Genomic DNA, 24141 nt, shown 5'->3' on the forward strand with positions numbered 1-24141 from the left:
CCCCCCCCCCGCTAGGATGCGCCTTGCGCACGGCTATGAATTGGGCCCAAAGAGACGCGTGGGGGAGCCGGGGCGAGGCCCAATTATACCAAGAAAATACAGCCCATAAAGACGGGCCTAACCGCCGCCAAACACTGGGGATATGATAATGAGTACCCTTTCTGCCGACTTCGTTTTGCAGTTCCATCGGGACGTAACAAATAGAGGGAAACGACGTGGATATTCGTATTTGGGGGATTTTGATGGAGGGAGGGGGGCAATGAGGGGGGGAGGCATTAATTGCGAGTGGATGAATCCTCGTGATGAATTCGTTGGATTAATCGAGACTTGCGAAAAAATTTTGAGCGAAATTTTTTGAGCTCGAGTTCATCAGCAACTTATTCTTCATCTTAATACAATCATTGCACAGAAAAACCCATGACTTACGGGTTATGCCCCAGATTTGGTCAATTGCGTTATTGTTGAATATGTGGACATAGGGGATTGTCAGCGTGACACTTGCCAGCGTAACTGGATTATGCTGACAAAGTGATGAAATCAGTAGCGAAGTGGTATAACAGCACAAGTCAATTTTGACTATTGGCCAGTTTTCAATGAATATCTCGGAATCGAAGGGAGATAGCAAAATTTTTGTCACAACCTTTTTTGTAGAGCCGATTGAGAACTACAACAAATGTGGTGATGAAAATTTCGCTATTTCTCTTAGATTCGGAAATATTCTTCGAAAACTCAATTGGGAGATGAGTCGACTCAAACCGTTTTACCATTTCGTTACTGAAATGTAAACAATCAATGTATTATTTAAGAGACGATTGAGTCTGGACAGAGCAGTCCTGAATTGGACTCCGAAACGTACGAAAGTCGTAAATTCTTTGTAATCACTCAGATGACACAGTCATTATAATCAAGTAATAGTGTCTCATGAAATGAAATGACTGAAATGAACACACACTCAGAGAAATGGTTTATTTGATTCTACCGGAGGATTCATTTCGACGGAATTATTTCAGTGGTAAATAATGCCCTTGAGGGCAATTGTAGATCAGTATTTACGGTTGAATTTCTCCGCATAAGACATTTTCCTATTCGGCTTGAATATTTCTTCCGGATTTATCCGCACGAGCTGAAATTGCAATTTATCGACAGTACTGATAAAATTCTGGACTTCGTCGCTGCACGCCAGCACTTGGCCCTTATTCATTTCTACGCAGTTTGCCACCTGAAATAATTCGCGAGAGCATATTTGCCCAGTAGATTCAAACGCGAATTTTTTATTCATTCAGAAGAATTTATTTTCCCTCACTTTATTATAATTGATGGGAGAAGTCTTCGGCTCCGTCATTCTCAAGTACTTCTGGATATTTTTGATGCACGCCTCAGCGTCGTCAATGGTCAGACTGAGGCGATCCGTGTGAGCGTGGTCCATGCAAGACAGCTTCTCGTCCCAGTAATTATCGTAATTCACGTTTCGCTCCTCATCGATTTTACCTGGAAGATCAACACGAATCAGTGGAATCGTTGGACCCTTAATTGGATCCTTGTAACCCTTATTTAGCCCCTTAATCTGGCCCTTGTGACTATTATTTGGCCCCTAACTCTTGTGACCCTTAATATGACCCTTGTGACTTCTATTCTGACCCTCATGACCCTTGTGACCTTACTCTGACCCTTGCGACCCTTATTTTGACCCTTGCAACCCTTAATGTGACCCTTGCGACCCTTTATCTGACCCTCAAGGCCCTTAATTTGACCCTCGTGACCCTTACTTTGACCTTTGTGACTTTGTAGGTCTAATTTTGATTACCAGATTTTTATCACCAGAAGTCCATTTGGATTTTCATAATAGAGAGATTTTTATTATTATTATTATTAATATTCTACTATTAGTATACATTAGTAATTACATAATCTAGTGGAGTATATACTCCACGAGAGTATTTTTTATGGCTTGTGTAGATGTAAAACTGTAAAAGTAACATGAAGGAACGTTGAAATCAAGAGCTCGTATAATTGAAACGAAAATTACCTGTTTGCAGCCGCTTCGCCAAATCCTCACCGATCACGAGACCATCGAACTCGGGCTTGGGCGGCTCGTTCCCTAATTTACTGGTGCACGCGGCTTCGTCTTCGTTCATTTTGGGTTTGCTTTTACATCGCATAATTTTGATTTGGAAAATAGAAAAATGTTGACGGGGATTTTGGTCAAGAGGACATTACGGATGACATGTGACTGACAGAATTGTGGAATTCTTTTTTTTTTCGAATGAGAACGGGTTTGAATTAAATTGTTCTAATTGAATTATTAGTTTATTAGTCAAGTTTAACGTAAACGATGTGTTTGTTGAAAATAAATTAATATTTATGCATCAAGAGCGGATTAGATATATTTCTAGTGATTGAGGTCCCAATAATGTTCTCCATAATCTCCGTTTTTCGTGCCCCATCGAACCTATCAATCAAATATATGATAAAACCTCAAATTATAATTAATTCTGAACAAAAATATTTGGGACATTAGTTAAAGTATCAATTACTTTCCCTTGAAACTGATTATTCTCGATATCTTTCTTCTCGAACCGTTGCTCCCACTCGTTCGGATTCTCAAAAACATGACCGAAATGGAATTCTAGGGGTGCAACGTGCTGCGATATTATGTCCCTAGACGTGAACAATAACAAAACAATTTCATTTATAATTCTTATCAAATTAGGAGGCCTCGGGAGTAAAAAAAACTACTGAAATGCGGGCAAAACTTTGCGCCATGAATTCTCAACCGAAAGGAGACGAAAAAATCTAAAAGATGACTTAAAAAATTTGTTCCGTTTATGGAAAACGCATGCAGAATGTTGAGGTTGATCAGAGAAGCATAAATAATTTATAGAAATGTTTAAAAATACGAGGTGGGGGCGCCGCCATCTTTAACGCTCCTTGCGGTAGACCACGTGGGTATCCGAGCAAGATGGCGGCGTCACAGCTGATACCACCTCGTATTTTTGAATATTTTTTAAAGTTATTTAACATCTTGAGATCGCCTTCAACTTGTTTCATTAAATTCGTAGAAAATGAACAAATTTTTCAAGATATCTTTCAGAGTTTTTCCATTCTCCGTCGGCTAATAATTTATGTCGTAGTTTTCCCTGGATTTTAGTAGTTTTTTTCCACTCCCGAAGCCTCTTAAAATTACTAGAAGCTATTAAATTTTATTCTACTCACTGGAAAAACTGTCCTTTATGCAGAATTTCCACAAGCTCATCGCGAGGCAACTCTCCAATGTCTTCACTGCGAAGAGTTTTCATATCTAAAAATATAAATTAACATCAATTTATTAATTAATTATGAATTATTATTTTCAATTAAATAATATAATATTATTATTAATTATATCACGCTCACAATTTCTCCCAACATTATTTTACCTGATTTATTACCCATTCTTATCACTCGTCCACACAAAATATTTTCCATAAAAATGTTGGTGAATAAAAAAACGAAAATCATCATTTCCATGATAAAAACTTCAATTATTTATTATGGAAATTTATAAATGATAATTGTTATTCGATGGATGAATTGACCTCTGAATTAACAGTTCCGAAGGAACATTGAATACTGAATCGACGATTTGTCTCGATCAACATCAGATCGAAAGTGTTTTGGTCGTCACGCTCCACATTCTAGTGAAAGCGACACAAAAAAAACAATTAGTTTTTCAAATAAATCGTTTATTCAATGAAACATTATAGCAATCATAACAATTCACATTTCTGATGAAAACGTTGTCAGATGATATTATGACTTCAATTACAAACGAAATGATGTAAGAAAAATAATTATTTACTCATAATTCAAGAAGAAAAAGCCACAATGATTGACTGTCAGATGCGATATAGAGTAATTCTTAAATTAATGATAAATAAATGAAATAATCACAATGGACGCATGACTGTTCTATAAATTAGGTTTATTTTAATGCGATCACTTGTCGAATGCGTAACTATTCTTGGCGCATTTTGCCATCGACTGGATGAGCTTCACGAAGCCAGTGTCTTTCGGCTTCTCCAGGCCTCTCAGCACTCGATTTTTCATAACTGCGACGAACTCGCGATTGCTGAGCTGTCCATCCACTAGAAAACGAAATTATAAATTCTGAATTTTTTGCGGAAAAATTCGTGATCATAATTGAATTTTTTTAGGCAATTGTAGAAAAAAATATTCTTGACTGGCGATTATTTAATTCCGAAATTTAATGGGAGAAATCCAGTCGAAAAATTCTGGATATTTTTGGAATCACCAGAGTATTGAAGAAAAATTCTAGACTGAAGAATATTTAGATCTGGAATTTAATAGGAAAAATCCAGAGGAAACCGTGTGCTTTTTCCAGAAGTACGATTGGAGAGTATGAATGATCTTTCAGAGATTTAATTCTCCTCTCGATGAAACGTATTGTTACGAATATCTATTTTTCTGTTTCGAATGCATTCCATGGGATATGCATTCATTTCTTTTCATCCCAACTCCTCTGTAGTTAGTGTTACTTTTCGTTTTCTTCATTCTTTTCTCTCATTTTTATTTGAGTTTCAGTATTATCAACTCTTCACACAATTATGACTATAATCTTTCAATAATGTAAAATTTCTGTTTGCCCTTGGGGATCTCTGTATCTCAGGGTATAATAAAACGCATTCTACTCTATTCTTTCACCAAATGAACTCACTGTTCTCATCGAAAATAGTATAAACCACTTGAATGACATGATCGCTCAAATCAACATGAGCCACAGTCTTGGCCACATGTTTCAACGTCGCCTGATCGATGGACGCCCCAGCGATGTGGTAGAACGTGAGAGCAGTGTCAACATCGTTAATATTATTCAAAAAGTGGAAGAACTTCATGTAATCCTCCTTGTTGATCCCCCTGGCATTGTCCTTGAAGCTCTTCTTCACTCGCTTCAACATCTTCGCTTTCTTCTTCTCTGGGTAGCCAGCGTACGCCAGGAGCAATTCAGTGAAGTCAACTTCCGTGATGTTTCCGTCCGAGTCAGGATTGCGTCGTTCGAACTAAAAAAAATAAACAACAAAAAATAATTCAGTTATTTTTATTTTTCGAGTGAAAGAAGAGTTTTTAGTTTGATTCAATTCAATTGAGAGGAAAGTTTCTAGGGTTTCACCTCCAAATTCAGGATTTCCTTCTGCAGCTGCTCCTGGAAGTCCAAAAATTTCTCTATCGTCAGCTTCTGATTGTTGGCTGGACCGAAGAAATAGGTAGTTAGTGCTGAGTTCACCCCTTTGAAGGTATTCCCAGTGTTTCCGTGGTCTCGATGACGATTTCCAATGCTCGTTTGTTGACGAATTAGAGTCGCTACCTTTCCAAATTCATCGGAGTCGACGTCTCCATCACCGTTGAAGTCAAACATTCGAAATGCTATTTCGAAGTGGCGTCTGGAGGCTGAAGTCAAAGGTCGTCAGTAAAAACTTCTTTACGAATGATGGGAGTAATTGTAGAGGAGAGTGAAGTAGCAGGACTTTGATCGTTCATAACTCGAGATCGGCAGAGTCAAATTTTCAATTTTTTTTCCATTTTCAAGGTATTTGTTCAGACTTCAAAGTGAGCACTGACTCATCCAAATCGCATCATTTCGTCAGGAGATATTGACGATTCAGTGAAGTCGTTTCAACCTCAACATTTCGAGAGGAGGAAGGAAGACGATTTTCAATCGACGATAAGTAGAGATCGGCAGCGTGAAATTTCGACATTTTTTTTTCATTTTCAAGGTATTTTTTTAAGCTTCAAAATGAGCACTGACTCATCCAAATCGCATCATTCGATCTCGAGAAATCCGCGATCAAAGACTCTTCCATCATTCCCAGTAATTAATTGCAAACTCACTTGACAAAACCGTGAGTAGAAAAATATAATCGGAGAAGGTGATCAGCCCAGCGCTTCCAAGTCGATAGAAGATGCTGTCTTCATTCAACTCAAGTTCCAATTTATCCTGGATTCCCTGAGAATAAAAGAAATTGAATTCCCCATTCATAATTTCATAAGAATAATTCTAACTAGATTATATTATATTAATTTATTTTATTGTTTTCCTTCCAATTTTTCTTTGTAACCACAAAGATTAGATTAAATTAACTTTATTGGATTCTATTCCCATTGTAGTATACCAATTGTGGGGAACAGTTTTTCTCATTTTCAAATGAAGAGATATTTATGTTAAGTAATATCAGTATAATATAATAGTTCCTCTCAATGAAATCAGATCATGAAAATGAAATTTTTCGTTTTCATGAACTGATTTCATTGAGAGGAAATGAGAAAAATGCAGGGAGAGATGATCAGCAAGAAAATAAAAAACCATTTTTTATTTTTCTGAAAAATTTCAACTGTTTTTTTTTAAATGACGAAAAAATATCGACATGTTCCCTTTCTATGATCTAATTTCAATGAAAGAATGTGAAAAAAGAACAGAGATACGTGATCAGCGAGAAAATAAAAATTTCTATTTTTCAATGTCTCCGGAGTTTTAAAATTGATATATTTTTTCAAATGACGAAAGAATATCCATCAGTTCAATTTCTATCCTCACATTTTGATAGAATAGATGAAAAAAATAGCAAAGAATAAGAATCGGAGAAGAAAATTTTTATCGGATTAATATAATGTCATAATTAATTATTTGAATTAATTACCTTGGGGTCGAATCGTTTGTATTTATCCAGTCCTAGACCTACAAAATCATCATCATCATCATCATCATCATCTTGTTGCCCTCACCAAATGCCCCATAAACTAGTGAAAAATCTAATGTTCGTCTAAGAAGCAGCTACGCATGCTCTAAACAACAAATCCACTCATCGCAAGAATGAACAGAATGAGGCAAATGAAATTGAGTGGAGAAATAAAGACCCAATGCACTGATGATTGAATGAATCATGACTTAGATACTGACATATTACCGTCGGGTTGTTTGACACCAGGCGTCAATGATCTCAAGAAATCATCCGGCGTCATAAAAACCTCGTGGGCATCGTGAATCACAACTTGGAGAGTTGCAAAATACCGGAATACTTTGTCCGGTGTTGAGTAATGTCTTATACGATTTTCGTATTCAATTATCTTTTTCGTGGGTTCACAGGAAGCAATGTCCAGGTTTTAATAACGCATGCGAAAACAGACTCGTTAATTGTGGGTGTTAGTTACGGGTGGAGGAGGCATTAATTTACTGTGCGATCACCGATTTTACCATTTTGGAAAATTATTTGCAAGGGTAACAACGAGATTACGCAATTCCATTTTCTATTTTTCAGAAAAGTGAAAAGAGAATTTTTTGATGAAGGGCTAATTCTCTTGAGAATGCCCTGTTTCGGAGGAAATTTTTGAGAAAAATTTGTTCATTTTGTGGAAAGGGGATGCGGCAAATTGGGGGGGATTTGAAGGGAATAAATAGTTTTAAGAGGTGTTTGAAAGTGCGAGGTGGAGGCGCCGCCATTTTGTTGGCCCCTTGGCACAGCAAAATGGCGACGGCCACAGGTGTCAATCACCTCGTGTTTTTGAACATTTTTTGAAATTATTTAGAATCTTTAGATGACTTTCAATTTGTTGAATCGTGCTCCTAGGAAATGAACAAATTTTTTAAGCTATCTTTCAGATTTTTTTGTCCCTTTTTAGTTGAGAATTCATGGAGCAAAAACATATATTTTTTTAAATATTGAAATGTAACTATCGTGTATTAATTTCTGTGCATTTTTGTCATTCTTCGAGGCTCATTATCTCACTAATGACTCATCCTAGACAAAAAAGTCATAAGAAACTTTTTGTCGAGAATTTTCTCAGCTACAAAAAAGATTCACCAACATTTTTTCCTAAAACCACTCATTACCAAGATAATTCGACACAAACCAAAACTGTTCTAATTTACTCATCACGAATTAACTTTTCCCCTCATTCTCTAAGCCCCATCATCTCAATAACAATTAACTCCCGCAAAGAAAGTAAAAAGACGTTTGTTCTAACATTTTCACGCCCATAAAAATGCCTCAAGCCTCATTTTAAATTCACAGTGAACAAAAAAACCAAAATATTAAAATTTTGTTCTGGTGATCGAACAGAAAGCTCAAATGAAACAGATGAGGGTACAAATCTTCAATTGCCACGTACATTCTTCATCAACAATATAAATTACCATCAATTGAAGACTGAAATATCGATATCCAAGCATAGCGTATCCACTCATATCAACATTAGTCTTTCGTAAAAAAAAAAAATGGACTCGAAACTCTCAACTGATTGATAAAACATTACCATCTGGTTGTTTCATGCCAGGGGTAATAGCTCTCAAAAAATCATCGGGTGTCATGTAGACCTCAGTACCCTCCACACTCGATATTTTGACTGTCGCGAAATAACGAAAGATTTTGTCAGGCGTTGAATACGCTCTCATCCTATTTTCGTACTCTATTATCTGCAAGAATGCTTGAATATTTGATCATCAGTGATCTTCTACTGAGTTCAACGGTATTTCTTTATTAAAATAAGCAATTATCAGATATTTATAATGACTACTTCAGAATGAAAAGCATTAAGCCACCTTGCGATCGCGAAATCCAACTTTTTGTTTCTTCTTCTTCTTCTTTGGCTCGTCAGAGCTCTCGGCGAGTGTTCCCTCCTCGGAATCCTCTTCTGTTAGCATTTCGGCTGCATCAACTTTCGGGAAAAGGTGTGACTTCAATCTGAATTGGCCATTAATGAAAGAATAAATGAGAAATTGATGGAGAATGAGGAATCAGATGAATTAATCTCAACTTCAGGTCAGTTTTTTGAGGATATCTCGGAGCTGGTGAGAGATAGCGGGATTTTTGTTGAGATCTTTTTTATAGAGAATTTCAAGAGCTACAAAAAATGTTCTGAGCAAAATTTCTCTATCTCTCGTAGATCCTGAGATATTTCGCGAAAACTAACTCGAAGCAACTGATTATCAGAAAGTTACGAAATACTTCACATCAGTTTTGTCAAAATATCTCCAAAAGGGTGAGGTATAGCGAAAATTTTGTAAGAATCTTTTTTGTGCCTCTTGAAATTCTCTACAAAAAGTCTTCCGTAAAAATTTTTCCATCTCCCATAGAACCTGAGATATCCCGCAAAAACTGGCTTGAACATAAAAAAGAAGTGTTTTTCCTTTTTTATTGATTCAGTTTCTCGAATTAATTTTGACGAACAAGTTTTACGAACCCTCTCCAGTTCGACCAGGGTGCTATCAGCCCAACAATCAAAAACGCCGTCCAGAGAAAGAATCTCTTCGTGACTTTGCGATTGTTGCCATGTCCAAAATCGCGATATTCTCGTGCTTGAACTATCTCCCTGATTCTACATTTATGAGATGGTTCTTGTGACGGGACTGTCCTGAGTTCGTGGAGAAGCCCTCGAGAGCGGATCAAGTGTCTACTGCGTGCCAGGATCATATTTCAGTCCAAAAATGCCTCTTGAAATAAAAAATCTGCAAAGAATTCCATTTTTTCCTCACATTTCCTCAATTTTTCGAGACGATCATCAATAAATAGAGGGATTACTGGATGAATGGCGTGTGTGGATGTGATGAATGCCGAAAGGAACTATTTTTGCTCAACTCCAGGGAATTCCAAAGTCTCGAAATAATTTTCTTCGTCTAATAATAATTTCGGAAGTTTTAGAAATTTGGGAATTTCTGACCTTATCCAGTCATTCTCCAGTCTTCAGGATCATCAGGAATATCTTCGGGTCATCCTCGAGATATAAATCACGAATAACGGATAGAGTTACCCGAGAAATGCGTCACTTTGCAGCATTTAGCCAATTTCGCGAGATTTTTGGGGAATTATGGACTAGCTGAGGGCGAACGTTTTCGGAATAGTCATGACCGCCTGGTGGCACCAGTGGCGAAGGTGGGCTTTGCACCACTAGCTCCGTCTGATGGCCCCTCACACCTCAGTTCTCTGGAATTAGTCTAGAATCTGGAGACTCTCGTCTACCTTCACCTCTTCATTGGTCGTAAAATGCATGTACGTGGTGCTGGTGTCACTCTTCAAGACTGTAGTGATGTGGAACTTGAAAAATAAAACATGATGGGATTGAAAATAACGCCGGAACATTTGTTTTTAATAGTCATCGTCAGCCTCTGTGAAATTCTGCCGTGCACACCAAAAATTTCGGACAAAAGATTGTGCTACGATGCTGAATGCACCGGTAACTGAAGCCATAGTCTGTTAATTGGAGATCAGCATAATTTATTTTATTTCTCCGACTGCTTTATTGCATTAGACTCGTAGAATTTCATTAAAAATCCGCTCGGAATTGCAGGACAATTTCGGCTTTTATCAGGCCTGGAGGAAATTGTTTGGGAATTTTTTGTGGGCGTTGAGAGCTGGAGGATATGAAGTCGTTTGATGCTCCGAAGAAAGGGAAATGATAAGCCGAATTTTAGTTTTTCTCTGGGGCAGGAGACACTGGGTTAAATTCAGTCTTAAAATTTCATGTTCACGATTTTTTTTGCAATTTATAATTAATTTTTTAGAGGTCTCGTTGTCCTAGATGTCTTCCTGATGTTTTTTATTCGTAAAATCACATCGTCTCGTTGATTTTATTATTTTTTTTTAGGTTTTATTTAAGTTTAATCGAGAATGATATGATCTTTATCGTTTTTTGAATTTTGAAATTAAATTGAGAGGAAAATGTTGATTAATTCCTGATTTATTTATGAATTAATAATTTATTTTGAGTGTATAAAAATATTAGAGTTATTATATTTAACAAATTAAGGAGTTTTGGTTATGAAGTAATTTTTAAAATTGATTGGAAGCATTAAACATCAAATAAAATTCATTTTCAAAGTCCTACTTTTAAAAATTTTCTTTTGAAATTCTATGTGGAATTTTTATATTGATTCAGCTTCTTAAAACGTCTTCGCAGAGTTTTATATTCATCAATTTACTGAAATCTGATCGAAAACTACATCACCTTTATCTTTTTTTTAACTTGGAAATTAATTTAAGAGGAAAAATGTTCATCAATTCTTAATTTTCTAATTAATTCCCAATTCATTTTGAGAATTGAAAAACATTGAAGTTGTTATACTCAACAAATTAAAGAATTTCAATATCAATTAAATTTTGAAATTGATTGGATGTATTCTACATCAAATAAAATCCATTTTCAAATTTTTATATTAAAAAATATCCTCGCGAAATTCGATTTAGAATTTTTTCTACTACTCTTTCTCATCTCAACATCTCCCAGAGTTTTATATTCATCAATTCATTGGAAATTCATCAAAAATTACATCACCTTAATCTTTTTTTTAACTTGGAAATTAATTTAAGAGGAAAATGTTCATCAATATTAAATTTTCCAATGAATCTCCCACTCATTTTCAGAATTTTTAACCATAAAATAAAATGAGTTTTCAAATTTTCCCATTAAAAAATGAAAATCCCCTTGAAAGTGGCTGTCGAATTCAGTAGCGAAGCTCGTTTTTCAGCAATATTTCCGAATCTAAGGGAGATACCAAAATTTTCGTAATTACATTTGTTGTAGCTCTCACCCGGCTCCACAAAAAAGGTCATAACAAAAATTTTGCTATCTCCCTTAGATTCCGAGATATTGATTGAAAACTGGCCAATAGTCAAAATTGACTTACCACTTCGCTACTAAAAATAAACGTCCTCGGTTGTTAATTCCCCTCTAGTTCCCATATCCGAGGCAAAGACAGTGTCGATGTACCACTCCCGAGACAAGGACGTCCTCTCGTTCCCCCTGAACGTGGACGTATTAGTCTACAGCAAAGAGGCAGGCGACAGACAGGACCTCTGGGGTGTGGAGATCCAGGGAAAGCGCGGCTACGCCCCCAAGTCCTTCCTCCGCGAGAAGAAGATCCTCCACAAGTCCCACGACCTCCACGAAGTGCCAACCGAGAGAATTCCCCCAGAGAACATCTCCAAGGACCACAAGACCGAGGACAAAGTTCCCCCTGGCATCATCGACAGTTCGATAGACTCTGGGAGTCCCTCACCGATAACTCCACAGGTGTCACCTTCATTCGAAGTTGTCGATGGAACGACAATACATTTTTCAACTGACGATGCCAGAGAGGAGGAGAGCTACGCAACGAAAATTCGTCAAAGCCCTGGCTCCACTGATGAACAGCCAGTCCTCAGTGTTCACCCGAACATTGCCTCCAGTGAAGTTCACATTAACGAGAAATTGTCCTCTGAAACTGGGGATTTGCCCCTGAAAAGCAAAAACGAAGAGAAAAATCGAGAGGAGAAGGAGGAAAAGTCATCTGGAGATGAGGAAATTGAGAAAAAAGAGAGAACTGTAGATAAACCAGAAGAAAATGATGGAAAAACACCTGAGGAAGCTCTGGATGATGAAGTTGATGATGAGTCTCTGGAAGAGGGGATTGAAGACAATGAGGACGAGAAGAGTGGAGCAGAAAGAGATGATTCTGCTCCAGAGAAGGGAGATTCCAGTGAAGAAAATGCGGAGGAACAGCCTCAGGACTATTTATTCAGTGCTTTTCAGACTGTGACTTCGATGTTCGATAGTTTGTCAACGACAGAGGCACCAGAAGCTCCTGAAGCCGATGGGGAAGGCTCACCTGAGGCTGTGACAACCCCTGAAATAATTCCAGGAACGATTGCTGTGACTAAAAAAACTGTTCCAGAAGCTGATGCTGGAGAAACTCCTGAGGAAGTTGAAGATAAAAATTCTTCTGGGGGTGTTTCAGCCCCAGAGACGATTGCTGTGACTGATAAAGCTGTTGTTGAAGAAAATCCTGAAGTTGAAGAGAAAAATTCTTCTGAGACTCAGTCAGCCCCTGGGATAGTTCCAGAGGCGATTGCTGTGAATGAAAAAGCTGTTGAAGGGAAAAATTCTTCTGAGACTTTATCAACCCCAGAGGGAATCCCACAGGCGAGTCCTGTGAATGAAAAAGCTGTTGAAGAGAAAAATTCTTCTGAGACTCCATCAACCCCAGAAATAATTCCAGAGGGGATTGCTGTGACTGAGAAAGCGGTTGTTGAGGAAACCCCTGAGGCAGTTGAAGATAAAAATTCTTCTGGGCCTGCATCACCCCCGGAAACGATCCCAGGGGGGATTCCTGAGGCTCTCGTAACAGAGGCACCACCAGAAAAAATAATTCCTGACGAAAAACCCGAAGAAAATTCGTCCACAACAGAACTCCCAGAAGACGTTGAAGCTATCAACAGCACTTCTTCCTCGAATCCCTCGGAAATCGATGATAAATCATCTGTAGACATGGGCACAACCCCTGAAACTGTCGAGGAACTCCTTGGAGACGATAATAACGTTATTCAGGGTGAAGGGCAGCCTGGCATCTATCGAAAGGATGAGTTATCAGGTCCTAGCCAGAGTATTGATGATAATAATGTCTTGGACTTCAATGGATTTCAGAATAGAAACTTGTTGAATGTTGAGAGTGATCGAGCACGACGAGAAAGTGAGTATTTATTCCCATTAAATAAAAAATCATCATTTGTTATTAACAATTTCATTAATCATTAATAAATTTAATGAAATTTTATTAACGATTAACAAAATTAATGATTAATCCTTTAGTTAATTTAAATAATTAATTTATTAATTATTATTATTTATTTGATAATAATAAATTTTAAAAAAAATTAATTAATTCATAAAATAATAAATAATAATTAATTTATTTATTATTATTATTAATTAATGAAGGTTATTTATTTTAATAAAATTTATTAATCGTTAATAAAATAATTTATAATAACCATTTTATTATTTTTATAAAAATAATAAAATGAATCGTAATTAATTCAGTTTGATGACGAATTAATTACGATTATTCATCACTTTTATCATCTTTAAAATCACTTAAATGCTCGTTTTGCCTTTCAGATTCCGTAAAAATGCCACTGGAGGTTCTCCAGGCAACCCAAGAGTCTCTCCCCCCAGTTCTTCCAGCAGAGCAGCCCCTGGTAGCACCTCCAGAGGCATCAGCAGTCGCCCCAGACCCCACACCCGAGGAAATTCTGCAGAATCCGGAGTCGACGACTGAAGTTCCTGATCCATTCACTCCCGAAGCCCCTCAGGATCACCTGGAGCAGCCCCAGGACACTCTTCCTCCAGCCCCAGCCCTCGAGGACACTCCAACAACTGTTGAAGAGAAATTATCGTCCTCGGGGGTGTGTGAAGCCCTTGGAGATTGTCCTAATCCCCAGGAAAAAGATTCACCAGAGACTCAGGAAGACGAGCAGTTCTTCGGTACTGCCATGGGCAGTGCTATTAAATTCGGGAGAAACTACTGGGAGGCGCTGTCTTATGTTGCTCTGACTGCCTTCACAACTCTGCTGTTCTCCCTGGGGTACTATTACATCGAAAACAGAAGGAGAGATGGAGAATTCATCGCCAAGATCAATAGATTGGAGAAGGAATTGTTGGTTGCTACGAAGGAATGCAGTGCCATGGATGAAACACTAAAGTCGACCAAAAATAAGGTATTTTTCTCATTCTTAATGATTATTAGTCATTAATAATTGATCATAATCATTAAAAATGAGAAAAAAAATCATTAAAAATCTTTAAAATAATCAATAATGATTAATCATATTAATAATCATCAAAATGAGAATTATTAGTCATTAATAATTGATAACAATCATTAATTAATGGATATTTTTCATATTAATTGTTGATATTCATTGCTATTTTCATTTATTATCCATTTATAGTCATATTTAATCAATTATTAGCTATCAGTAGTGATTAATTGATGATTATATTCATGATTTAGTTACTAATAAATTCATTAACCAAAATTTCACTAAATAAAATGTCAATTTCAAATTAATTCACATTTCTTAATGATGACTATAAATTATTAATGAGTAATTGATGATTATTTTCACTTAATCATCAATTTCTTATCATTTTGTTGTTATTAATAGGTTCATTAATTAAAATTTCGCTAAACAAAATGTCAATTCCAATTAAACTCACACTTTAATCAATTTTAATTCAATTTTTCAGTTGACTTCGATCGAAGATGAGTCTTTCGGATCTAATGAAATGGTTCTCTCCTTGAAAAATGAATTGGATAATGCACATGTGAGTTGAAAAAATATTTTTGTAAATCTTTGTGGCTCTTTGAGAAGTGTTTAATGAGCTGTAAAATGTTTTAATTACTTTAGAAAGCAAAATCAGAGCTGGAAGATCAGGTATCAGCCCTCGAGAAGGATCTCGAGGGTGCAACTGAGGCAGGATTAGAGCTGGAAAGAATGTTACGTGAGATTCTAGCCACCAATAGTGCGGAAAATCCTCTTGCCAAGTCTGTGGAAGACCTACAGGCACGTTTGAATGCTCAACAGGCTGTCAACGAGTCGTTGACCAATGCTCTACATTTAAAGACTCAAGAGGTGAGTTAATTAATAGTTCTCGTGGCAGTTTGAGGGGAAAAAATTTTTGAAACATTCCTTCAAGTTTTTTAAACATTCATTATCCATTTTTTCCTCCAAGACACTTGGAAAAATTATTGAAACATTTTTTTTCAATTTCTCCAATTTTTTTTTATCACTAATTCATCAATTTTTTCTCAAAGACATTTAGAAAATTTTTAAAACCTTTTTTTAATTCCTTCATTTTTTTTATTTTTTCGTAATGATATTTGGAAAATTTTTATCTTTTATTTCTGTTTGCCAATTTCGCAGCATGATTTCGATAAACTAGAGGTTCGTGTTTACTATTTAATCCCTCATACTTCCAGAATTACAATGAACTTTTATTTCAGAGCGAGACATTAACCAGAGATTTAACATTGGCGACTCAAAAGTGTGAACAACTCGAAGTAGAAATTGTTAGAATTACTGGAGAATTGAAAGAAGAGAGGGAATTGAGGAGTAATATTGAAGCGATGTCGTCTAAGAAAATTGAGGAGTTGGAGAAGCAACTCAAGGATGTAAGTCTACACTTGTTCAATGTTTTTAAAATTTATAATTCTTATTTTTTAATTATTTCCTCTTCGCAAAGATTATGTAATCCCCAACAAAAAATTAATTCTTTAAATTTCATTGATTTAAATCTTTTATTCACATGCAATGAATAATTTTTATAGTTTATTTATCAATATTAATTGTTATTATCATTAATTATTCATTTATAGTCGAATATTGCCAATAATTAATTATTAATAACGATTAATTCATGATTATATTCAACATGAATCGTCAATTTCAATTGAATTCACGTTTTAATCGATTTCAATTCAATTTATTCCCAAGAAGAAGTGAATTTTCTAAAATTCATAAATTTAACTCTTTCATTTGCCCAAAAAATAATAATTTTTCGCTTCACCCAGATGTCTGCTGAGAGAATAAACCTCCGAAAGCAGTTAAAGGGCAAGGAGATGGAGTTGAAAGACCTCCTGGAGGTGGTGAAACAGTCAAACACCCACAGCATCGATTTCGATAAATTAGCTGACGTGTCCCACGTGAAAGCAGAGGCCATTCAGCTCTCAGAGGAGAGAGACGAATTGAAAATAAAGTTGAGTGAGGTTGAGGGTGCCCATCACCTCCTAGAGGAACACATGAAGGTCATAAACGAGGAGGTGAAAGCCCTCAGCGAACAGTGCAAGCTCGCTGAGAAGGAGAAGAGAGAAGCTGAAACTCGTCTCGAGGTGCTCTCCAACTTCTTCAAGGAGAAGGAAGCAGAGAGACAGAAGGAGGAGGCTGCCTGGCTACAGCAGCAGGGCGAAGTGTCAACCACTGTCGAGAGATTACAGACTATGCATAATGAAATATTGAGTTATAAGCAGCAGAATGAGTCGCTTAAGAAGGAGATTCTCGATCAGGAGAGGGAGTACAAGGCTCAGATCACTAGTCTAGAGGCGAAGGCTCATGAACAATGGGTAAATGACATTTATTTATTTAGAACTTATTTTTAGTCTTTTATGATTATTCTTCATTTACTCATGATTCATTTTTATTATTTAAAAATTATTATTATTTTATTTTTGTTTATTATTTTTAGTATTTCATTATTTGATGTTATTTTATTATTTTTATTATGGTTTTCGTTTTAAAAATTTTTGTTTTGTTTTTTAGGTGCTGGCACGTCAGAATGAACGTCGTCTCGAGGAATCTAAATCTGAGGCGGCACAATTGAGGAACCGATTGACTATTATTGAGAAAAACCTCACAGAGACAGAGTCCGACGTGAAATTACATCGTAAGTATTTTAGAATTATTTAAAGGATTTTTCTATTGTTATTGGAGAGGTTTTTGAGAAATATCTTTAGAAATTTGACATCTAGTTGAGATTTTGAGATATTTCCAAAAAACTGTCCTCATAATTGCATATATTTACCAATAATTTTTTCATTTCCAATATTCTAAAAATTAGCACAAATTCGCATTTTATCATTTTTACTGCATTTTTAATTTTTTACTGCAGTTGTTAAAAAAAATTAATTAATTCCCCTCCGATCCTCCAAAACCTATAGAAAACAAATTTTAGAAATATTTAAAAATCAATTTTTAATTAATTATTTGGTTGAATTTAGGATTGACTAGGCTTTCGAAACATTTCTTGGAATCTGAACTAATTAATAAAATTTTCCATCTTTCCTAATTCTCGAGACATTTCCAAAAACCTAAATTTCGTAACTTAACAAAATCCCAATTATTATAATTATAATCTCTTCAATTTCAAAATTACTCCATTATTACAGTGACAACTTCATAAAATTTACATTTAACAAAAAATTGCCTCCACTTCCCCCCAAAAAAATTCACAGCTCCACCTTCGAAAAACCAATTCTAAAAACAAAAAAAAACAATTTTCAATTTTTTTTTGCTTGAATTTAGAATTAAAAGGTTTTCGATAAATGTTTAACAATCCGAAGGAAATGATAACATTTTAATAAAAATTAACCATTAAATTAAATGAACCGTAAAATCAATCAAATTAAAATTTTAGTTATAATTTACTGAGTCCCCTTGAAACGAAAAATAATTGACTCCCAAATCCTCTGAAAAACCAATTTTAAAAACAGGAATGGAGTCTAACGGGGATCCAGCCACATCCCCCTTATTCCTAGGAGCCGAGGCATCGAGTTCCCCAATAATGTTCTCAGGCACCTCAGGTCCACCCCCTCCACCCCCCTCCTTCCTCTACGGGCCCCCCTTGTCGTACCTGCCACCCCCACTGCCCCCACCGCCAGGAATGCCCCCCTACGACATCAGTCAACGTCCACCCCCCCTCGGTGGTCGTCTAGCCTCGCCACCCCCCATGCCCCCCCTTCAACCCCCATCGAATAGATATGACGGTCCAGGCTCCCTCTCTCCCCCTCCCCACTCACCCACCCTCCTGCCCCCCTACAACCCGAGGAATTACCCAGGACCATTTGGAAATGAAAGAATTCCCCCGCCATGGGCTGATGAACAACTGCCACCAGCTCGTAACACTGGTTTCCACCCTTTCCATCGAGATCACCGAACGCGTGACAAAGGTTTGTGGATGATGTCATGATGCATGAGATCTTCAGCTTCCTGCAAGTCTAGAGGAGTAGGGGACAGGAACATACGACAATTTTTTACATTTTTGCATGTATGTGTTTTTGTGAAGGAGGTCTTGATTAATATCTCTTAATCTGAGGGAGATAGCGAATTTTTTGTGAGGACATTTTTTGCGGGGAATTTTTTAAGCTACAAAAAAGCTTCTAATGCATTTTTTGCTGTTTTCGTTGGATTTAGAGATATTTCTAAAAAACTTATGGAGAGTTTTGGTAATTTTATGGTTGTTGATATGAATACTGAATTTGTTTTTCACGAAGAGATCTCAGGATAAAAAAAAATGTTCAAAATGCGAGGTGGAGGCGCCGCCATTTTCCTCTGCCTCAAGGGATTTTCAAGATGGCGGCACCCATACCTGTTTACCTGTATCTAAAAGAGAATAAAAAAATCTGAAAAATGGGCTTAAAAAATTAGTTCATTTTATAAAAATCCGATGACGCGAGTTGAGAGTGATTTAAAGAGGACAAATAATTTAAACAAATGTTTGAAACTGCGAGGTGGACTCGCCGCCATCTTAGAAGCCTCTTGGAGCAACACAAAATGGCGACTCCCACACCATTTCACCACCTCGTATTTTTAAACATTCTTAAAATTTATTTACCCCCTTCAAATCACTTTCCGCTCGTTCCACCCAGTTCCAAAAAAATGAACAAATTTTTCAAGCCATTCTTCAAATTTTTCCATCCCTTTCCAGTATTATTTTTTACCTTCTGAGGCTCTCAATATGAGACGCAAACACTTTTGAAAGGCATTTTTCATAGAGAATTTTTTAATCTACAGAAAAGGCCTCACCACAAATTTTGTTATCCAGACATTGAAAAAAAATTGATTTATCCACCTCCAGGTGACAATTGTCATCTTCTGCATTCACTTCTGTATTTTTTTCTCTCTTATGATTGTTATTGCATGCAAGGACGCAAACGTTTCTCCAAAGTACGACAGTTTTGGAGTACCATGGAGGGAAACATAAATCATACAGCATCAAATCCGTCTATCCATACTATAAATAACAATGACGATTGACGGATTTGGCGACAGGTCACTAACAATTACTATGGGCTTGATGCCAGGGCTAGAATGAATTTTCCAACTAAATTGCTAGTCCTAATTTGGGTAGAACAGCTTTGCACTAACTCTCCAAATAATAATTATCTCCGAATGATAACGTGATAATTTTGAATTTCAGGTTCTTTACACTCGTCCAGAGAATCGCTGGATAAATCACACCATAGTGGGAAAGTCTAGGTCTTTTCTTTATTTTATAAAGAATGTTTTTCTAAATTCAATGTCAACTGTGTAACAATTCCATGTACAGTAATAGGAGTAGAAAACAAACGAAAAAAGATTGAGCAATTCTCCCTGTTTGTCTGATGATTGTTATTTATACTGTGCATTATTGTATTTTTTAAATGTAATTACATCTGGTTTCAGGGAATCTTGAATGATTTGTGTCATTTCAATCACGTGAATGAAGATTTTTGTAAAGTAATCATGATTGATTGAACGAATTCATGATGATAAAACCATTTGTTACGCATACTGTACGTAAACACTGTTGCAAATAAATAAATTGTAATTTATTATCAAATAATCTGGGATTTTTGTGTAATTGATGAGAATTGACATGTTCCTTCAAAAATTATATTTATAAACGATTAGGTGGATAATATATTTTACAAGAACCTTTGCAAAGACTTTGAATGGAGGAATGCTGCAAATGCTTTATACATTATTTATATCTAAAATTTGACAAAACCTGTGGAACCTCCCTCTTCACAGAATTCCCATGATATAGTGGATCAGTTCTAAGTGGGCAGTATTCCTTATGCCACAAAAATAACGAAAAATATGAAGAAAAATATTAAAACACCGAATATCTTTATCATCAGCCATCGGTTGTTGGTTACTGATTGAAAATATTTCAAGATCTCTGTGTGGGCAGCTTCTACGTTCATTTCGGCATCTTCAATATTACTGTCTATCCTAAAAAATCAAATGTCAGAGGATTGAGGAATGCAAAAAACATTGATTGAATTTTTTCAATTGTTTTCTCCAGAAAAAAATGATATTTCTGTTTTAAAAAATGATAAAACTCTGAACATTTTTTATTTATCCTAGAAAATGAAATTTCGAACGTTTAAAGACGATGAAAATAATGATAACAGGAGAAACAAAAGCATGAAAAATTTTAAAATTTATAATTTTAAACAAGAAAATGATATTTTGATTTAAAAAACGATAACAATCTAAAAAAAATTAATTACGCCTGAAAAAATGAAAATTCAAACGTTTAATCGTCACGAAAAATAGAGATGAAAACAAATAAAATGAATGCAAATGCAGATTTAAAAAAAGGTGATAAAATTTGCCAACAAATCACGAAAATTAATTACCTCTCGACCATTTCCTCTTGTTCCTTCACCATGTGGGCGAGTTGTTGGAATATGCCCCCGAGTTCAACAATTGTTGACTCAATATTTTGCATGGTATCTGCTCTGGCTGCAGCATATGCACTCTAAAATAAAAATCCAAACGAAATTTAACTCAATTCTTTCAATTTTCCTGTTTTCGATTAATTTTTTTTTTCATCGGGACTCACACTATCGTCACGCATAGTCTTCTGCATCATCATTTGCCTCGGGTCAGGATCAAAATCTATGCTGACAGTTGTGCTGGAGTCCTGTTCCTGGAGGAGAAGAGACCCTTGCTGTCCACTCATTACACTAGGCGGTAGTTTTGTGGATACATGACCCTGGGTGAATTGCTCTCGTCTGTTCTGCTCTTCTCTCATGTTCTGAGGGATTAAAACCAATTGCTTAAATCATTAAAAATAAATGATTAATCTAATAATAAAGTGAAGCTGTAAAATGAAGTGAATGAAAGAGAAAAAGAAAAAATGAATAAATAATCATTTTAAAAAAGGAAAAGAAGGAATTAAAAAACAATTGTTTGAATAATTAAAACAACAATTAAATTGATAATGAATTAAACAGGTACAATTGAGCGAATGAAAGATAAAATGAAGAAAAAAATGAAGTAAATAAGAATTTCAGAGAAGAAAAAGAAGAAAAAAAAATGGAAAAGGCAAGTTAAAAGGTCACAAGGGTCAGAAGAGGAATAACTCACCTCAGACCTCACTTCAAGAACACTTTTAAACTGATTCGACATATTAGCGAGCTTCGATTGCAGTGCGACGACTACTGACGACGAATGTGAGGAAATATGATGCCCTTGGGATGATGATTCCCTCTGTTTCCTTCCAAGTTCCTGCAATTGAGCAATCTGCTTGTTCAGACTGTTCAAATCCATTTTAATAATGTTCGTCAATTCTTCAATTTCAATTTGTCTGTCATCGAATATGGATTTCTTTTTAGCCACTGAAATTCAGGAAGTGATGGTTAAAAATTAATTACAAAATTCATAAATCATAGGTGATGAATTAAATAGTGAACCTTAAATAAGTAAAGATTGGCTGAGTGAAATTGGAGAATTTTTTCTTCATTTCAAAGGGATTTTTCCAGACTTCAAAATGAGCCCTGAATCATTGGAATTCCATTATTTAATCCAGAGATATTTATCAAAAATTGAACTCTGAATTGAGGTGAAAATAATCAAGAAAAGGAAAAATGAACCGTTTTTAATCTTGCATATCTCGAGATCCCCAGAGTGAAATTCCCCAACTTTTTTTTTCATTTTAAACATATTTTTTCATACTTCAAAATGAGCCCTGAGTCATCCAAATTCCACCATTTGATCCCGAGATATTCATAAAAAACTAAACCTAAAATTAAGACACAAAAACGAAGAGGATAAAATAACCAATTTTTAATCGGGAATATCTCAAGATCCCCAGAGTGAAATTTTCCGATTTTTCCTTCATTCCAAAGATATTGTTTTACACTTTAAAATGAGCCCTGACTCATCCAAATCCCACCACCAGATCCGTAAATGTTGACAACTAAAGTCCATTTCTCTCAAGTAAAAAATAAAAATTGAATAATTTTGCTTACAAATCGTCAGCTTCTCGAGCTTGGCATAAGTGCTGGCAATATTCTTCCCAATGTTCTTCGCAATCATCATAAAATTGGAGTAACTCTGAAGGCTCCTAGCCTGCCGGGGATTGCGGACAGTAGCCGCCCTGGCTGCTGTCCTCCCCTGCATGCTCCTGATGGCATTGGCAAACTCATTAGTCCGATCCCTGGATGTCATGACCACTGGATAAATATCGCTCGTATCCGTATCACTCAGCCCTGTCTTCTCATTATCGTAATAATACTGTTGCCCTTGATTACTCGACGTCAATTGGTTTGAGGTTATGACACTAAAATCACTGTCTACCTCTGTACCACGTCTTCTACGTGCGGGCATCGCATGCTTTCAATTTCAAACACTATAATTACACTTTCAATTATCATTAATTCAATTAACCACGAATAATCATACGTTTAATGTCAGAGACAGAACATATTGTTCTGTCAACGTAATGCAACTTGGATCTTCCCTCCCACCAGTCGGTCATTTTTCACTAGGGGAGGACAACACGACAAGATTATCAGTCTGTGCAATAGTCTCGCCAGAAATTACTGACATCAACTGAGAACCGAAGATAATGTTGAACCAACAATGATAATCATTGAATGATTCTTCTCTTTTTTAAAAAACTTGTGGAAATGATTATTGAATAGAAGTATTCGACACGTAATCTGCATTATAACGACATAATGCAAATTGAATTTGCGTTTTGTTAAATAACAAATTACGTATCTGATTTTTTTTATTGAATTTTGCTACTCAATAATTTATTTTAAAAAATAATGAAGACGGAACTCTCGAGGATCGCTCAACGATTTCTATTAACGTTTGAAAATTGTAATAATAATGATAAAATTTCAAGTATCCAATAATTTATTTTTTTATGAAACAAAAAAAAATAAAAACTTATGGAAATGGATTATTGAATAAAAAATATTAGACACGTATTTTTTTATTCAGAGACATTGTGAAAAATTCAGAAGTTATCGACAATTAAAGAAATCTACATTATAACGTCATAATGCAGATTTGATTTGTTAAACATTAAATTACATGCCTATTGTTTTCTATTGAATTTCGCTATTCAATTTTTTTTTTAAAAGATAATAATAATAAAGTCGGAACCCTCGAGAATCCCAATAATTTATTTTTTATTCAAAAAAATTAATACTAGTGTATTTTACAGCGAAGAATTGTTAAAAAAAAATTTCACAAATTGGAGCTGTTGATTTTATAGTTTAAATGACACCAGTTGTCTTTCGATATTGCCCAAAATGTTCTAAATATTGCTGAATGGTGTCCATTGGTTGATAAATCTCATTCATGCGATTCTGAAAGGATCGAAATTGATTGATTAATTAAGATGTCTTCAAGAGGCCTCGGGCGAATGGCTTAAAAAATTTGTTCATTCTTATAGAAACCGAATAAACCGAGTTTAGGATGATCTGAGAAGAATAAATAATTTTAAGAGACGTTCGAAAATGCGAGGTGGGAGCGCCGCCATCTCGAGGGAGTATCC

General features: G+C 35.7%; 6 protein-coding genes across 8 annotated transcripts in view; 1 reads left to right on the forward strand and 5 right to left on the reverse strand.

The window, feature by feature from the left end:
• Nucleotides 1-986: 986 nt before the first annotated feature.
• LOC107044508 lies at nt 987-2177 on the reverse strand. The gene is made up of 3 exons (XM_015266413.1): nt 2027-2177; nt 1304-1488; nt 987-1219 (listed from the first exon to the last, which is right to left on the reverse strand). The coding sequence occupies exons 1-3, from the start codon at nt 2157-2159 to the stop codon at nt 1043-1045; spliced, it is 495 nt and encodes a 164-aa protein (XP_015121899.1). The 5' UTR covers nt 2160-2177; the 3' UTR covers nt 987-1042.
• Nucleotides 2178-2367: 190 nt separating this feature from the next.
• Nucleotides 2368-24141, reverse strand: part of LOC107044509 — a 58102-nt gene continuing 36328 nt past the window's right edge. Inside the window, exons 2-4 of the mRNA XM_015266414.1 lie at nt 3214-3298; nt 2535-2658; nt 2368-2449 (exon numbers count right to left, since the gene is read on the reverse strand). Of these exons, the coding sequence (XP_015121900.1) occupies nt 2390-2449; nt 2535-2658; nt 3214-3296 (267 nt within the window). The 5' untranslated portion in view covers nt 3297-3298 and the 3' untranslated portion in view covers nt 2368-2389. The remainder of the gene's footprint in view (nt 2450-2534; nt 2659-3213; nt 3299-24141) is intronic.
• On the reverse strand, nt 3947-9893 carry LOC107044504 (calcium uptake protein 1 homolog, mitochondrial). Of its 2 annotated transcripts, none has more exons than XM_015266408.1 (9): nt 9709-9893; nt 9232-9496; nt 8591-8732; nt 6960-7119; nt 6693-6730; nt 5887-6001; nt 5168-5445; nt 4715-5057; nt 3947-4124 (listed from the first exon to the last, which is right to left on the reverse strand). In XM_015266408.1, exons 2-9 carry the CDS (start codon nt 9459-9461, stop codon nt 3976-3978), a joined length of 1455 nt encoding a protein of 484 aa, XP_015121894.1. In that variant the 5' UTR covers nt 9462-9496; nt 9709-9893; the 3' UTR covers nt 3947-3975. The 2 variants fall into 2 exon arrangements, with proteins under 2 accessions (XP_015121894.1, XP_015121895.1); XM_015266409.1 differs by lacking the exon at nt 6960-7119 and adding an exon at nt 8305-8464.
• LOC107044503 (transport and Golgi organization protein 1) lies at nt 10008-20181 on the forward strand. Of its 2 annotated transcripts, none has more exons than XM_015266406.1 (10): nt 10008-10221; nt 11720-13492; nt 13921-14519; nt 15052-15129; nt 15213-15437; nt 15809-15976; nt 16376-16924; nt 17121-17244; nt 18071-18526; nt 19777-20181. In XM_015266406.1, exons 1-10 carry the CDS (start codon nt 10098-10100, stop codon nt 19833-19835), a joined length of 4155 nt encoding a protein of 1384 aa, XP_015121892.1. In that variant the 5' UTR covers nt 10008-10097; the 3' UTR covers nt 19836-20181. The 2 variants fall into 2 exon arrangements, with proteins under 2 accessions (XP_015121892.1, XP_015121893.1); XM_015266407.1 differs by lacking the exon at nt 18071-18526 and adding an exon at nt 19504-19628 and having other exon boundaries at nt 19777-19859.
• Nucleotides 20218-23100, reverse strand: LOC107044506 (syntaxin-5). Its single transcript, XM_015266410.1, has 5 exons — nt 22601-23100; nt 21717-21967; nt 21190-21384; nt 20984-21105; nt 20218-20573 (listed from the first exon to the last, which is right to left on the reverse strand). The coding sequence occupies exons 1-5, from the start codon at nt 22956-22958 to the stop codon at nt 20414-20416; spliced, it is 1086 nt and encodes a 361-aa protein (XP_015121896.1). The 5' UTR covers nt 22959-23100; the 3' UTR covers nt 20218-20413.
• Nucleotides 23775-24141, reverse strand: part of LOC107044507 (mediator of RNA polymerase II transcription subunit 20) — a 34058-nt gene continuing 33691 nt past the window's right edge. The window contains exon 5 of the mRNA XM_015266411.1: nt 23775-23953. Coding sequence (XP_015121897.1) covers nt 23861-23953 — 93 coding nt within the window. The 3' untranslated portion in view covers nt 23775-23860. The remainder of the gene's footprint in view (nt 23954-24141) is intronic.

This window comes from Diachasma alloeum, unplaced genomic scaffold, assembly GCF_001412515.2.
Source record: "Diachasma alloeum isolate Michigan unplaced genomic scaffold, Dall2.0 Dall_scaffold_00753, whole genome shotgun sequence".
In the NCBI taxonomy this organism is placed as follows: Eukaryota; Metazoa; Arthropoda; class Insecta; order Hymenoptera; family Braconidae; genus Diachasma; species Diachasma alloeum.

Coding starts and splice junctions, on each gene's coding strand:
- LOC107044508 (XM_015266413.1), bottom strand. CDS start 2,159: ATGCGATGTAAAAGCAAACCCAAAATGAACGAAGACGAAGCCGCGTGC. Junction 1,489..2,026: donor GGCGAAGCGGCTGCAAACAG/GTAATTTTCGTT, acceptor TTGATCTTCCAG/GTAAAATCGATGAGGAGCGA. Junction 1,220..1,303: donor CTCCCATCAATTATAATAAA/GTGAGGGAAAAT, acceptor GAATTATTTCAG/GTGGCAAACTGCGTAGAAAT.
- LOC107044506 (XM_015266410.1), bottom strand. CDS start 22,958: ATGCCCGCACGTAGAAGACGTGGTACAGAGGTAGACAGTGATTTTAGT. Junction 21,385..21,716: donor TTCTTGAAGTGAGGTCTGAG/GTGAGTTATTCC, acceptor TTAATCCCTCAG/AACATGAGAGAAGAGCAGAA. Junction 21,106..21,189: donor AGACTATGCGTGACGATAGT/GTGAGTCCCGAT, acceptor TTTTTATTTTAG/AGTGCATATGCTGCAGCCAG.
- LOC107044504 (XM_015266408.1), bottom strand. CDS start 9,461: ATGATCCTGGCACGCAGTAGACACTTGATCCGCTCTCGAGGGCTTCTC. Junction 6,731..6,959: donor TGGTGTCAAACAACCCGACG/GTAATATGTCAG, acceptor ATGATTTTGTAG/GTCTAGGACTGGATAAATAC. Junction 5,058..5,167: donor AGGAAATCCTGAATTTGGAG/GTGAAACCCTAG, acceptor TATTTTTTTTAG/TTCGAACGACGCAATCCTGA.
- LOC107044503 (XM_015266406.1), top strand. CDS start 10,098: ATGATGGGATTGAAAATAACGCCGGAACATTTGTTTTTAATAGTCATC. Junction 15,438..15,808: donor TACATTTAAAGACTCAAGAG/GTGAGTTAATTA, acceptor CTTTTATTTCAG/AGCGAGACATTAACCAGAGA. Junction 18,527..19,776: donor TCACCGAACGCGTGACAAAG/GTTTGTGGATGA, acceptor TTTGAATTTCAG/GTTCTTTACACTCGTCCAGA.